General features: G+C 37.2%; 1 protein-coding gene across 2 annotated transcripts in view; it reads right to left on the bottom strand.

The window, feature by feature from the left end:
• Positions 1 to 10,212: 10,212 nt before the first annotated feature.
• The window catches only part of LOC112468372 (uncharacterized aarF domain-containing protein kinase 5-like), a 6,597-nt gene continuing 4,059 nt past the window's right edge, over positions 10,213 to 12,750 (bottom strand). For both annotated transcript variants that reach the window (XM_025037505.1, XM_025037507.1), the window contains 3 exons: positions 12,236 to 12,367; positions 11,058 to 11,223; positions 10,213 to 10,544 (listed from right to left, as the gene is read on the bottom strand). In XM_025037505.1, coding sequence (XP_024893273.1) covers positions 10,345 to 10,544; positions 11,058 to 11,223; positions 12,236 to 12,367 — 498 coding nt within the window. In that variant the 3' untranslated portion in view covers positions 10,213 to 10,344. The remainder of the gene's footprint in view (positions 10,545 to 11,057; positions 11,224 to 12,235; positions 12,368 to 12,750) is intronic.

The raw sequence follows: 12,750 nt of genomic DNA on the forward strand, positions 1-12,750 counted from the left end.
TTCAAAGGGGTAAAAACAGTTTTCTAACGTAAGAAGAGGAAGGAGTAGTGGGCAGTGGTTGATGTCTGAGAACCGACTGTAGTTCTCGCGAAGGTGGTTCTACACAGGGATTAATACAAACCTCTTCCCCTTACTTCTTACTCCTTATTCCTTACTTCTTACCCCTTCCCCTTACCCCTTAAAAAAAAAGGATAAAAAAATTCGAATTTTAATTAAGGCTTAATTTATACTTAGTTTATCATGATTCGGATTTTGACACAGGCCCGGGATTGATCAGCAAGCCTCTGTGGCCTGTATAGGGATGAAAAGAGATAAAAACAGTTTTCCAAGGAAAAAAGAGAAAGGAGTGATGGACGGTGATATATAGTGTCTGAGGACGGATTGTAGGCTCCGCAATAGTTGTTCCATAGGGGTTGGTGCCAACCCCCCATTCCTCACTCCTTAAAAAAAAGTTAAAAAGTTTGAATTTTAAATATAAGGCTTAATTTATATTTAGTTCGTCATAAATCGGATTTTAGTTTACGTCTAGGGTGCGGTTACTTTACTCCAGTATGCAATATTCTAACGCTTGAGCTTGTTACAAGCTAGGGAGCGGTCGGGGAGGATTGGCACCTGAGAACGAATGGTAGCCCTCATAAAACCAGACCCAATACCGTTGAACTCATCCCTCTAGCTCTCTTTGTTTGGAAGTTAATTTTTAAAGTTAAAGGTTGAAGGGGGTTGAAAATAAAAAATGGTCCGATTGAAATGAGTTAAAATTCTGTGAATAGGGCTCCATGTGGCTGACAAAAAAGGTCTTTATCATAGACTTATCTTCTAAAATTAATAGTTAAAAAGTTATAGAATTTTAAAGAAAAGTAAAAAATTTACGAAAAAAATTTTTTTTAAATTTTGATAATAACTCTACGATTCGGATTTTTATTTAAATTCTGAATGGCTAACTTACTCGAAAACAAAATTCTAAAATGTTTGCGCTTGTTACGAGCGAGAGAGTGATCAAAGAAAGTTGATGATTGATTGATGACACCTGAGGCCGCACGGTCCATAAGCAAAAACATAATAATAAGTTAGTGAAAGAAAATAAAAAAATATTTATTAGAAACATCATATGATATTTGTTTAATAATGCAACTATGTTGCATTATTAACTAATGATAAACTATGATCATTATGTTCAGTATTGAGTAATCAAGAAAATAAAAAATAGAAATAAGTAATTAATTACACAGGCCCACGAAAAAAGTTGTCTGCGCCATGGACTAGACCATGGTATTCCCTCTACAAAACACCGTTTTGGCTGTAGAAAAAAATCCTGACGTGAAGGGGCAAAACTGAGGACATATTCGGTTTCAGCAGGCGAAAATACATGGGAATACCATGGTCTAGTCCGCATGGCGCAAACAACTTTTTTTTATTTGTGGGCTTGTGTTATTCAAGTATATATCATTACTGTGTATTATTGTGTATTACTGTGATAAAAATACTCAACAAAAATTCGTGAAATCCACCTAAAAAAAGGCATTAAAACTATAAAAAAAAATGTTAAGTATATTTTAGACAAAATAATTTTATAAATATTACTGTGTATTACTGTGATAAAAATACTTAACAAAAATTCGTGAAATCCACCTAAAAAAAGACATTAAAAATATTTAAAAAAACGCCAAGTATATTTTAGACAAAATAATTTTATAAATAATATTAGACAAATAATGAAAATATTTATTTAAAAAACACTAAAGAATAAATATAATGGCATAAAAAAGAAGTGAAATTCAAAGTATTATTCCAAGTATATCTATTACAGCAAGTAATATTATTTAAAAAACACAAAAAAAAATATATATAATGGCATAAAAAAGAAGTGAAATCAAAGTATTATTCCAAGTATATTTATTCTTCTTCTTCTTATGACGCCGTCTCCTTTCGAAGGTTGGCGATCCAAATAGCCAACATAGTTTTAGATACGGCCATGCGAAAGATGTCCACTGAAGTACAGCCAAACCATCTTCTGATGTCTTTCAGCCAGGAATTTTGGCGCCTGCCGATGGATCTCTTCCCTTGAATCTTGCCTTGGATGGTCAGTAACATGAGTTCGTATCTTTCTCCTCGCATCAGGTGTCCTATATATCTCGTCTTTCTCTCCCTGATTGTCAACATGAGTTCCTTCTGCTTATGCATACGGCTGAGGACTTCCTAATTGGTTATTTTATTTACCCATGATATGCGCAACATACGACGGTACAGATACATCTCGAAAGCATCTATTTTCTTTTCCGTATTTGGGTCAAGAGTCCAGCTTTCGCAACCGTATAACAGGGTGGAGAATATGTAGCATCTGATCATACGGACCCTGAGGTCCAAACTTAGATCCGATCTCGTGAAGAACGTCTTTATATTCGTAAATGTTCTTCTAGCCTGCTCGATTCTTGATCTGATCTCTTTCTTAGGGTCATATAGGCTGGTCATGATGGTTCCAAGATATTTGAAGGACGAGACTTGTTCCACAGTTGTCCCCTTAATAATCAGATATGCACGCACATGTGTCTTAGAGAAAACCATGATTTTGGTTTTCGTAGTATTCGTGAAGAGGCCAAAGTTTTCACTGTGTCGAACTATGCGGTCCATCATGTTTTGCAAGTCTTGCATGTTCTCTGCTAACACAATCGTCAGCATATCTGATATTATTAATCGTCCTGCCATTAATCCTGATTCCACCAGTAATTCCCTCTAGAGCTTCCTTGAAAATAGCCTCCGAGTATATATTGAATAGTAGTTGTGATAAGACACATCCCTGCCGCACTCCTTTCTTGATGAGAGTTGTTTCCGACGTTGCTGATTCCAGTCTAACTTCTGCGGTTTGTTGCCAGTAGAGGTTTGAGATTAAGCGTATTTCTTCTCTGTCGATCCCAGTCGCTCTGAGGATCTCTATCATCTTATGATGTTTGACGCAGTCGAATGCTTTTCTATAGTCAAAGAAGCATGCAAATACATTGATGTTCATGTCTCTGAATCTTTGTGTTAGTACGTTCAAGGAGAACAACGCTTCACGGGTGCCAAGACCATTCCTGAATCCGAATTGGGTTTCATCCAGCTGGTACTCGCATTTTCTGAAGATTCGGGTGTGAATTATTCTAAGGAATATTTTTAGAACATGAGACATGAGACTAATCATGCGATAGTCATCACAGCGTGAGGCCTGAGTCTTTTTAGGCAGAGTAATAAATGTTGATTTCAACCAGTCGGAAGAGATATTATCTGATCTATAAATCGCATTGAAAAGTGCGATCAGTAGATCTAGTCCCTTACCTATATTTATTAGAGTAAGTAATATTTTGCAAGATATATATATTTTGTGCGTGAAATTGAATTTAAAGGAATATAAGTACAATATTTTATAAACTGTTTCTCAAAATTGCTGTAGATTTAATATAGGATGCATAAGACATTTAAAATATATGAAATATATACAACGACATAATAAAATGAGAAGATATAAAATACAATAGATAGCGTAATGAAAGGTGCAGAAATTGAAAAGGGTTGCATCGACATCAATAAGCACGAAATTATGTGAGAAACAACAATCGAAGATGGACATAATCTCCAGCAGCATCCTTAGAGTGCCCGGCGTATTGCCATAGGTATCATTGAATAGTGATTAAAGTTGATTAATTAAAGGTGATTAATTAAAATTAATTAAAATACTATTTGCAATTATACATTATCATTCTGATAAATTTCATGTTGATAACATGTTAATACATTCAATTTATCTTTTTATAGTAATAAACTTGAAAGATATATTGTAGAAAATTATTTGTTTGTATGCCTTGTTACACATAAAATACTTTATACTTATGGCATACTGACAAACTTAAGTGCGGATGACTATTTTGTTATTAAAATTATAGGCAATACGCCGGGCACGCCAAGGATGCTGCTGGAGATTATATATAGATAAATATATATATATATATATATATATATATATGTCCATCTTCGATTGTTGTTTCTTACATAATTTGGTGCTTATTGTCGATGCAACTAAACCCTTTTCAATTTCTGCACCTTTCATTACACGCTATCTATTTTGTATTTTATATCTTCTTATTTTATTATATTGTTGTATTTCATACATTTTAAATGTCTTATGCATCCTATATTAAGTCTACAGCAATTTTGAGAGACAGTTTATAAAATATTGTACTTATATTCCTTTAAATTCAATTTCACGCACAAAATATATATCTTGCGAAATATTACTTACTCTAATAAATATACTTGGAATAATACTTTGATTTCACTTCTTTTTCATGCCATTATATTTTTTGTGTTTTTTAAATAATATTACTTGCTCTAATAAATATACTTGGAATAATACTTTGAATTTTACTTCTTTTTCATGCCATTATATTTATTCTTTGGTGTTTATTAAATAAATATTTTCATTATTTGTCTAATATTATTTATAAAATTATTTTGTCTAAAACATACTTGGCGTTTTTTTTTTAAATATTTTTAATGTCTTTTTTTAGGTAAATAATTATTTAATTTGGCACCATCTTACTACTTTCCATGTGACACATTTATTTCAAAATTAAATTTAATTAATATAATACACGTCACTTTTACAGACTGTGTTTGTGTCAAATAAATGAAATAAAATAGCATGAAAGGTTAGTCAGTATTATAATTGTAGATGTTACATATCTGATCTCATAGATTACAAGATCTCTATCTGAGTTTCTATCTGAAATTGTTTGTTTTAATATTTTTTGTTTTTTTTGTTATTATGTATTTTTTCAAGGCTTTTGTTTTATTTGTATATATTTAGTTATTTACATATTACATATTTTTCTTAAAAAAAGGACTTCATAATTATATAACAGTACAGAATTATATTATATTTTATTACTAGCTACAGATATATATTTAGGCTGTAGTCCGATTCACAGTGCTGTAAGCGTCATTTCTTCGTTGCACATCGAATGTGAGCGTGAATCGGACCGCAGCCTTACAGATATAGTATTTTTAATATTAAAGCGTAATTCACAAAGTAAATTAAAGTAATGAAAAACTATAGTCTGTATAAATTTTATTTATATAATAAAAGAAATAGGACCGTTACGATATATACAATCAAATTAGAGTAACCTAGCATTTACGATCCAATCGAATTGATTTAATTACGGGGAGGGAAGGGTTTTAATGCTCCAACAATAACTGTGTTTCAAGTCCGACAAAAAATTGGCGCGCAGTTTAATAAGTTGGAAAATATATATACACATATTAATATTAGGCAACCAAAGATCTAATGTAAGCTTGGACCGTAAATTGCATATTACTGTCTAAATTAATTTTATTTATATAGTTAGTGCAACTTTTTAATCGTTATTTTTCTTGGAAAAAATAAATTTAAACAATAAGATCATAATATATTTCTCATCAAGATCTTCATATTTTTTACTTTAAACTATTTTGTTTTTTATTTTAATATTTTGATGTTTTTAAAACTATTACTGTATAGCAAACTGCTCCTATAATATTTCTAACTATTCTAAGCTATAATATTTTTAACTTCTTGGTATTACTGTTTCATATAATAGTTTCTTCACGTGATAAAAAATATGTCGGTAATCCGCATGCCCAATTACCATTGGCGATCCGTGGTCCTACAGAGGCTCCACTCACAGTTCATCAAGGGGCTTTCACCCTAGAGGCGCCACTACTATCTATTCTTATTCACTCACTGTCTGTCTGGCATTCATGCTGTACGCATCCTTTTGGATACGAGATATAATAAAACGTGTGCATAGCAGTTACTCGACGTGTACGTTCGATTGCCCTCCCGCGCTTATCTGCTAACAGGTTATGGGCCCAGGACGAAATTGCCCAGAAACGGAATAGGCATCGAAAGAACGCGAAACGTCGTGAGGTTAATAAGTGCGCCACGGAAAAGTGTATCTCGGGAACGAACATCGTACGTCGCGGTGTGAATTGCAAAAATGAACGCGTCAAGTTTTACACGAATCGAGACTCTCCGAAGAGACAACTATGACACTTGGAAATTGCAAATGCAAGCGGTGCTCATGAAAAACTCATGCGTGAGAATACCTGAGTGGCGAGTGCGTAAAACCAACGCTGGAAGCCGGTAACGCGACATTGGTAGAGGCAGTTAAGGTTTGGACGAGAAACGACGAGAAGGCAAAATCAGATATAATACTATCGATAAAGCCATCCGAATTGAAGATTATCAAAGGATGTACGACGTCTCGTGAAGTATGGCTAAAGCTGGAAAGCACGTATCAATCGGCCGGCTCGGAAGGCCACGCTACTAAAACAGCTCACGCTTCAACGTATGGAAGAAGGCGACGACGTGCGGGAACATGTCCGAAAATTCCACGATACCGTCGATAAACTGGCTGAGATGAACATCGATATCAACCCGGAATTGCTCGCGATCATGCTCTGCTATATAGCTTGCCGCCCTCGTTCGAGAACTTTCGATGCGCCATCGAATCACGCGACGAATTACCGTCACCGGAAGTGCTTCAAATAAAAATAGTAGAAGAAAACGACGCTCGGAAAAATGACGTGCGCGGTACCGTTCAGAACGCGTTGATGGTAAAGAAAGGAAGAAATACGAATAAGGACAAATGGAAAAAATCGAAATCGGGAAATAAAGAAGAGTTCAAGTATCGGTATCATCGATGTAAAGAAAAGGGACACAAAGCCGTTGACTGCAAAAACAAGAAGCCCGAAGACTCGCAACCGTCGGCGAAGAATACCGATGACGTGCTTCTGTGTGCCGTAGAAGAATCCTCGGATGCGCAGGAAGTATTTAGCGCGGAAGTAAATGTGCGCGGCGCGAAATGGTGTCTCGATAGCGGGGCAACGTCACATTTATGTGGACAATTACGCGAATTCGCGAGAGTTGACGACTCGAAACGCGGTAAATTAAAATTAGCGAATCATGTCTCGACGGAAATTACCGCAGTGGGAACGGTCTCGCTTACGGCCGATATCGAAGGAAATAAGAGAAATGTGAATCTAAGCAACGTACTTCACGTGCCCGATCTCCGCGAAAATTTACTGTCGGTAGCTAAGATAACGGACAGAAATCTTGAAGTGAATTTTAAAAAGGATCACGCCGTAGTGGTCGATCGCGACGGTAACGTAATATTGCGCGCGAATAGAGTCGGGAACTTATATTTCTTATCGAGTCGCGAAGGCGCAGAGTGCAGCAGAATATCTGAAGATGCGGATGCTTCGACGATTCTGAAAAAGTGGCATCGCCGACTAGGTCACTTGAACGTAACGGACTTGATGAACGCAGAACGCTACGCGGCAATTCGAGGACTGAGCCTTTGTAAATGCGAAGAGAAGCTGGAATGCGAAATATGTCTTCGAGGGAAGATGACTCGGGCGCCATTCCCAGTGACGATGGAGACCCGTACGAAAGAGCTTTTGGAGATAGTACACACCGACGTCTGTGGTCCGATGCGGGTGGAATCCAAGAGTGGTGCAAAGTACTTCGTCACATTCATCGACGACCGTTCGAGATGGTGTAAGGTACGATTTCTCCGAAACAAGAGCGACGTCTACGGCGCATTCAAGGAGGTTAAGGCGATGTTCGAAAACCAGACCGGAAAAAGGATCAAGCTACTATAATCCGACAATGGGAGAGAGTATCTGAGCAAGGAGTTCGAGAATTTCTTGACAGAGGCCGGAATTCAGCGAAGACTCTCGATTGCATACAATCCGGAGCAGAACGGCACAGCCGAGAGGAAGAACCGGACACTTCTGGAGATGGCTCGCTGTCTACTCATACAATCCGGCCTTCTCCCATCATTTTGGGCTGAAGCCGTGTCTACGGCCAACTATATCAGAAACCGATGTCCTACTAGATCTCTCAAGGGTCGAACTCCATTCGAATTCTAGACCGGAAGTACGCCTGACGTAAGTTACCTCAGAGAATTCGGCAGTAACGTGTATTGTCGGGTTCCTGGCAAGGGGAAGTTCGAGGACCGAGCTGGAAAGGGGATCTTTCTTGGATACGCTAAAAACTCAAAGGGATATCGTATATGGTTACCCGAGGAAAAGAAGATCGAGGTTACCAGAGATGTGAAATTCTTGCGGAATTGCGAAGACTCATCTGTCGACTATGAAGATTTCACTCCGGAAGATGTCTTAGTTCAACGAGAGGAAGATTCGGATACCCCTGGTACCACTAATGAAGTAACCGAAATCGAGATAAAGCCTATTGGATACTATCGAGATGTACCGCCGGAAGATGACGCTCATGATGCTCCTGATGGCAACGCAGATGCGGAGGAAACACCGAAGAGAGGACCAGGCAGGCCTAGAATATTACGTACTGGATTGAGAGGCCGACCTAAAAAGTTATTCTCTGTACCAAGTAAAGCGGCGAATATTGCAGAAGTTGAATTTGCTCATATCACTGAAGTACCCATCGAGAAAGCCACTTCAGGTCCCGAAGCCAACGAACGGTATCGAGCTATGGCAAATGAAGTTGCGTCGATCTTGAAAAATAATACATGGAAACTTGTCAAGCGTCCAGACGACCAAAAAGTTATTGGCAGCCGGATGGTTCTTTGCAACAAGTATAATTCTGACGGAACGCTGTAAAGAAGAAAAGCGCGAATTGTAGCCCAAGGGTTTGCTCAACGTCCCGGGGTTCACTTCAATCAAACTTTTGCCCCCGTGGCACGTCTTGGCTCGATTCGCCTTTTGGTAGCTCTCGCTTCCAAATATAGAATGACCATGAGGCAGCTCGACGTTACCACCGCCTATTTAAATGGTTTAATCGAAGAGGAAGTGCTCATGGAACCGCCACAAGGACTGGTAAAGTCTCTTGAGATTATTATTCGGTCCGAGGGCTATAGCGAGGACATCAGATCTAGGGCCGCAGCTATGCTGAAAGACTTGAGAAAAGGAGACCGCGTTTGTCTTTTAAAGAAGTCGTTGTATGGACTGCGCCAAGCCGGCAGGAACTGGTACGACAAGCTGGACTACACTTTACGCAGGTATGGAGCCGTTGCTTCAAGGTCAGACCTGTGCATATATCATGTTGGAAAAGGGGAAGACTCTCTTCTTATTGGCATCTACGTGGACGATATCTTGATGGCGTGTCGCGACCCGAACAAGATTGAAAAGATGAAGAATTATCTTACTGGAGAATTCGAGATCAAAGATCTCGGTGAACCGAAATATTGTCTCGGTATCGAGTCCACACGACACGGAAATAGAATCGGCTTACATCAAAAAGGATACATTGCCGATATCCTGGAGCGATTTGGCATGAACGATTGCAGGCCGGTGGACACTCCCATGGATGTCAATACGAGGCTGTCAAGACTGACTGAGGTACCTAGTGAAGACGAGAAGAAGGTTCCCTACCGCGAACTTGTCGGTGCGCTGATGTACCTAGCCGTTACTTCTAGACCGGACATAGCCTACGCAGTGAGCTTGTTGAGTCAATTCAACAATGACTACGGACAGTGCCATTGGACAGCCGCAAAGCGTGTCCTACGTTACCTTAAGGGGACTGCTGACATTGGACTCATCTACGAACCTTCAGACGAACCGTTGACGGGCTACGTGGATGCCGATTGGGCTGGTTGCCCGATGGATCGGCGATCATACAGTGGCTACGCTTTTACCTTGAGCAGCGGAATCATCTCTTGGGATTCGAAGAAGCAGAGGACGGTTGCCCTGTCCTCGACGGAAGCCGATTATATGGGGATGACTGAAGCCGCCAAGGAAGCCATATATCTATGCGAATTCCTAACTCAGTTAGGATTTGAGGAACTTGCATCGGTCAAGGTCTTCAATGACAATATGGGTGCTCTCAAATTGGCTGAGGATCCCACCTTCCACGCCAGGAGCAAACACATCGACTTGAAGCATCATTTTATCCGTGATGCTATTCGTGAGAATTGGTTTCAGGTCGATTACATATCTACGGACGACATGATGGCTGATGTGATGACTAAGGGACTACCGAGGCCCAAGCACTGGCGATGTCTAGACCTTATGGGCTTGGGATCGTTCTAAATGTCTATTCCAACCACGTCTCGAGGGGAAGTGTCGGTAATCCGCATGCCCGATTACCATTGGCTATCCGTGGTCCTACAGAGGCGCCACTCACAGTTCACCAAGGGGCTTTCACCCTAGAGGCGCCACTACTATCTATTCTTATTCACTCACTGTCTGTCTGGCATTCGTGCTGTACGCATCCTTTTGGATACGAGATATAATAAAACGTGTGCATAGCAGTTACTCGACGTGTACGTTCGATTGCCCTCCCGCGCTTACCTGCTAACAAAATATGTATAATATACACTTACCTTCCACGTTCAAATCCTGAGCAAAAGTTTTCAAGGAACTATCATTCCTCAAGACCATGGATTCCCAAAAATTGCATAAAGTTTGTCTTGTCTCTTCCGACACATGTTCGTACAAACCATGATCTAATAGTACTATTTGTGCTTTTTTGTCTTTCCCCTTCCTTACAAAAACTGTGCACCAGTCAAAATTGTTAGTATTACATCAGATTTTTAATTATTATAAGACTCCTAGCATCTCACTACAGGCATATTGAATTACAACATTTTCAAAAGTGATAAACCAGGAGTTTTAATCTTCCGGCAGGCGCGCCTGTGTACTTTGTATTAACACGCGTGGCGAATTAGAAAGGGAATTCATGGAAACTTCCAATTTGAGTTTCGGCTTCTCGAGCTATATTCCTTCAGTGTCTAATAAGCTCTAAAATATCGTAACTTTCTCATAAAATTCATTTCGCATAATGTTTATTTTACGCGATATACATGCTTTTTTTTTTAGATATGATGAATATCCTTTATATCCTTTCAAATTTTCTATCTCATTCTACGGTATACTTTGTGCACGGTGCGCCTGCGCGCTCCCGTTATGAAAAAGGGCGCGCCCGCCGGAAAATAATGTATGCGTTGCACGCATCCAAACTAATATTATTTTTTAAATATATTGTTTGATGGAAGAAAATAATACACCATTTCCAGGATGTGGATCAGCATGTACAAATCCTGTATGAAATATTTGTTCCCCCATTAGTGTAATCAATTTATTGTCGACATCCTTGAGATCTAATCCTTGAGCCTTAATTCCTTCCACATCAGTCACTTTAACACCATCGATCCATTCCGTCGTGAGAATCCTCTAAGTATATAAATTATCATTACAAACGGAAAGATGACATTTATTTGATTGAATATGAGCTTAATCCACAGTCTGAGATGATGATATTTTGCTTCTAATTCTTTATTGCCCAAGTCATTTACTTTAACTAATAAAAAACTAATTAAAAAGTTAATAAAATGTTTAGTATACAAAGTTAAAATTGTGCTTGACTACACTCACATTTATAGATATTTCTATAGATTTATTAATAAAAAATTAATGAAATGAGCTCTTGTGTACCAGTTGTAATAATTGACAAAAAAATTTGTCAAAACGAAGCAATAATAAAACTGATATACATATGACTTGGAAATTACATTAGTAAATAGTCAAGTTAATATAATAATTAAATTATAATTGAAAAAAACAATTTAAGAGCCTTTTATTTTAGGCATAGGCAGGAATTTTTTTTCAAGAATCATACAATATTTACTATTTTTGATAAACTTTAATTTTATTTAAAAAATTTCTTCTAAAAAATCTATGATTCGATTTGTAATCCGAAGATTGATGAATTCTAATGGCGAGCAAATATAATTTAACATATGTCTTCTATGTTATGTGAACTTAACAAATATAAAATGTAAAATTATTAAAATAATTTAAAAAATATATTAAAGTAACACAATTTGAACGTATTTATTAAATGTGTTAAAATTTCCAGAAAAATAGTGTTGATTTTACTCTGTAACAGAAATGGGGATAATTCAATATAAGATTCAACATAAAAGTTATGTTAATTGTACACATAATTAACTTCAAATTACGATCAAAATTACTTTTCTTTTCCGTGTTGAAATATTAACATATGATCGGTGTTACCATTTAACACATCCATATTATGTTAAATTAACACAAAACTTTGAGTTGACCGTTTGGGACATGTGATTTACGTTATATTTAACACAAATTTTCTAACTATGTAAATATAATAATCGACTGTGAATTCCACTCAATAAATATATTTGTCAATAAAGTTTAAAAAAACAACCTTACTACTAAGATCCCAATAAATTTTTGGTATATATGCATACTCAAATCTTTTTAAGTCTTTGGCACATTGCTCTCCATTTTTTCCTTCGTTTTCGAAATCTAACTCCATGCGAAGTGTATCGATCATTTCCTATAAATTTAAATACATTTTTTTAATAGAAAAAGGGATTCTGCAGAACTTGGTTTATGAAATAAGAGAATAATTGCAATATATATATATATATATATATATATATATATATATATGTATGTATATAATATGTAGGTCCGGAAGTATGTTCCGGGACTTTTATTTTTTACATCGGTATATTCCAGGACATTTGGCAGTTTCCAGGACTGTCCTGGAAAAAATTCATTTCCTACGGCACGTTTCGGGACAGTTTTTTGAATCTGATTACATATATATGTGTTATATTCCAGGACTGTACATTTCAAAAAACGTAAACAGTCCCGGAACATACCTCTAGACCTACATATATATATATATATATATATATATATATATATATATAT

Source organism: Temnothorax curvispinosus, unplaced genomic scaffold (assembly GCF_003070985.1).
Source record: "Temnothorax curvispinosus isolate PA1 unplaced genomic scaffold, ASM307098v1 QBEX01018417.1, whole genome shotgun sequence".
Lineage (NCBI taxonomy): Eukaryota > Metazoa > Arthropoda > Insecta > Hymenoptera > Formicidae > Temnothorax > Temnothorax curvispinosus.